This window comes from Oncorhynchus keta, chromosome 23, assembly GCF_023373465.1.
Source record: "Oncorhynchus keta strain PuntledgeMale-10-30-2019 chromosome 23, Oket_V2, whole genome shotgun sequence".
NCBI lineage: Eukaryota > Metazoa > Chordata > Actinopteri > Salmoniformes > Salmonidae > Oncorhynchus > Oncorhynchus keta.
Genome location: NC_068443.1, coordinates 15,647,234 through 15,650,322, shown reverse-complemented (window position 1 = coordinate 15,650,322; position 3,089 = coordinate 15,647,234). Strand labels below are relative to the sequence as shown.

Sequence of the window (3,089 nt, the reverse complement as noted above, 5' to 3'; positions counted from 1 at the left end):
TAATTTTAAAAATATTTTTATTTGTTTAACATTTATTTAACCAGGCAAGTCAATAAAGGCATTATCTCCCCAAAAATCATGTCTACATTTGCATTTAAGCCTCTGTTTTGGATTTGTCCACTTTTTTAACAGTGTTCCCTAAGTCAATGAAGAGCACATTCTTATTTGCAATGGCAGCCTTTTCACTAATAAAATCTTCATCAGTAACATATCCGTTTAATGTGAGTCATATAATGTACATTATACACAGAGAGAAAGACCATGGCAGATGGCAGTTTTAATGTCCTTGTGTGCACTTATGGCAGAACTGGTCCACATGTATGCATATAAACATGCAAACTCACTCACACACACGCACGCACGCACACACACACACACACACACACACACACACACACACACACACACACACACACACACACACACACACACACACACACACACACACACACACACACACACACACACACACACACACACACACACACACACACACACACACACACACACACACACACACACACACACACACACACACACGTCAAAGCATCCCTCCATGGGAAACCACATGCCTAGTTGTGGAACAGACATAAACAGGTGCACTTTTGTAAAAAACAAAAGCATTGTCTCCTAAAGGTTCAATTGAATACACATGTGCGTACAAACACACAAACACACACAAGTTGTCCCACTTCACATTTCCATATAGGCCGTCTCTGTTGAAAAAGATAAAAGCATTACAACTATATTCCAAGCACTGTGTGAGTGATGTGTGTGTGTGTTGATATCCTACCGCTCCGCAGCCTCTCATGTCTCAGCTGTGTTTTGTCCAGGGGGTGTGTGAGCGGAGGTATGCTGTCAGCACCAACCCCCTCTCTGCAGCCCTCTATCAGATTCTCCAGACTCCCGAAACACTGCAGCATCTGCCCAGAAGATAACTACACACACACACACACACACACACACACACACACACACACACACACACACACACACACACACACACACACACACACACACACACACACACACACACACACACACACACACACACACACTCTGTTATGTTAGCAGTATTGTGTTGTATTTCAAGCTGCTACTTCATTGTCTAATTATTGATTGTTAATAAAGTGCAGTTATTCTCACATACAGTGCCTTCAGAAAGTATTCACACCCATTTACTTTTTCCACATTTTGTTGTGTTACAGTCTGAATTTAAAATCGATTCAATTTAGATTTTGTGTCAATAAGTATTCAAGCTATGTCATGGCAAGCCTAAATAAGTTAAGGACTAAAAATGTACTTAACCAGTCACATAATAAGTTGCATGCACTCACTCTGTGTCCACTAAAAGTGCTTAACATGATTTTTGAATGAATTACCTCATCCCTGTACCACACACACACACAATTATCTCTAAGGTCCCTCAGTCAAGAAGTGAATTTCAAATACAGATACAACCACAAAGAACAGGGAGGTTTTCAAATGCTTCGTAAAGAAGGGCACCTATTGGTAGATGGGTCAAAATAAAAAAAATATTGAATACCTTTGAGCATGGTGAAGTTATTTATACTTCTAATCAAATCAAAGTTTATTTGTCACATGCGCCAAATACAACAAGTTTTTTTTCATGTGTAATGAATACTTTGGAAATCATATACCCTTGTGTTCCAACGATAATACCGAGCAACTCACCTGAAGTGTCCATCCTTCAGAGGAGTGGTGTATTCTGTAAGTGTGGACGTACGGTGTCTTTCTGAACCAGAGAGAGAGAAAGGATTTACACTCAGAATCAGGATATCCATTTTCACAACCTTATGTTAATATAAACCAAAGGTAAAACAAACTGGCGATATTGAAACACACGTTGAAAAAATGATCCACTCATTCTGAAAGTGCTCTTAGTTCTAATTACATCTTTCTACTCATCTCAGTACAAGACACCCTGTTTTGTCTCTAAACTTCTATGAGTACTTTTCAGCAAATTAATAGACCATTTCAATTTTTTGTTCAATTATTGTTATTTTTTGATGTTACAGCAATTGATAATGGTCCTAACAAACAATCTAGTTGAACTGAAATAATAATAAACCTTTGTAGCCGAGTGACAGCCTAAAATTTAAATACACAAAATGTAGTATTTATATTTAAGAAAATGCTTGCTTGAGCGCTCTAAAAGCTTTGTAAAATAGCCTATGCCAACTCCATTTCTACATCCATATGATAGGATATTCAATATGACATTAAATAAAACCGTCTTTGATCAATCATGTCATTTGTAGGCCTGAACCTGAATTCAAATACAATTCAAAGTGGCCAAATTGTGGATTTTGTCATGTCAGAAATGACTACAACCTATTCTATAGTATTTAAAATTTCATGATGAACATGAACAGAAAGCTTACATAAAGCTGTTTAAATCGGTAAAATTATTTCAAAACTCACTCCACAAAAGAGTATAGGCCAGAGAGTGAGTTTATCAACTCACCTCACACAGAGGCAATACATTCCCTGCAGACTCTCACTGTCCCGCAGGAGAAAGCTCCCCTCTCTACCATGCCTCTCCAGCAACCTTTCCGTTTTCCCCTTACCGATTTTACCGTAGTAGATAGACCGGACCAGCGCACTCTCACTCTCCGGCTCCATGAGCATGAAACTTTGGAGATGAGCACCACTGTCACCCTTGCGTGCCACGGAGCCCTGAGAGAGTGCGCAGAAAGACAGACTGTGGGAAAGGGCGCGAGGCAGGAACCGGCAGCGTCTTGGTGTTTCACACCTTTTTTTAAATCGTGTCAACTGCAAAAAAATGGCACCTAGTGTTTCTTTCTCAGCTTCAAGTCAAAACAAGGGCCTTTTGTCTGTGTGATTCAGACAGACAACAACATTCTCTGACAGACGGAAGTGTGTGTGCATGTGGTTCTCTCTATCTTGATCTTTTGTCCATTGTCTTACATGGAGATATAACGTGAGAAGTACTAAATTGAAAATTAGGCCAACAGAATTATAATGAATTAGATGTGAGCATGTGACACTTTGTGGTGTTTCCTTATGAACTTGTTTTAGATCTCACTCAAGCAAAACGGTTTAGG

The 3,089-nt window shown here is 39.3% G+C and overlaps 1 protein-coding gene across 1 annotated transcript; it reads right to left on the bottom strand.

The window, feature by feature from the left end:
- Window positions 1-2,839, bottom strand: LOC118401855 (SH2 domain-containing protein 1A-like). Its single transcript, XM_052476519.1, has 4 exons — window positions 2,489-2,839; window positions 1,696-1,756; window positions 794-938; window positions 1-716 (listed from the first exon to the last, which is right to left on the bottom strand). Exons 1-4 carry the CDS (start codon window positions 2,650-2,652, stop codon window positions 694-696), a joined length of 393 nt encoding a protein of 130 aa, XP_052332479.1. The 5' UTR covers window positions 2,653-2,839; the 3' UTR covers window positions 1-693.
- Between the last annotated feature and the right edge of the window lie 250 nt (window positions 2,840-3,089).

Excerpts from the sequence above, each read along its gene's own strand:
- LOC118401855 (XM_052476519.1), bottom strand. The coding sequence starts at position 2,652 with ATGCTCATGGAGCCGGAGAGTGAGAGTGCGCTGGTCCGGTCTATCTAC. Across the intron at positions 1,757-2,488 it reads ATGTATTGCCTCTGTGTGAG|AAAGACACCGTACGTCCACA; the intron begins GTGAGTTGATAA and ends TCTCTGGTTCAG. Across the intron at positions 939-1,695 it reads CTGAAGGATGGACACTTCAG|TTATCTTCTGGGCAGATGCT; the intron begins GTGAGTTGCTCG and ends GTGTGTGTGTAG.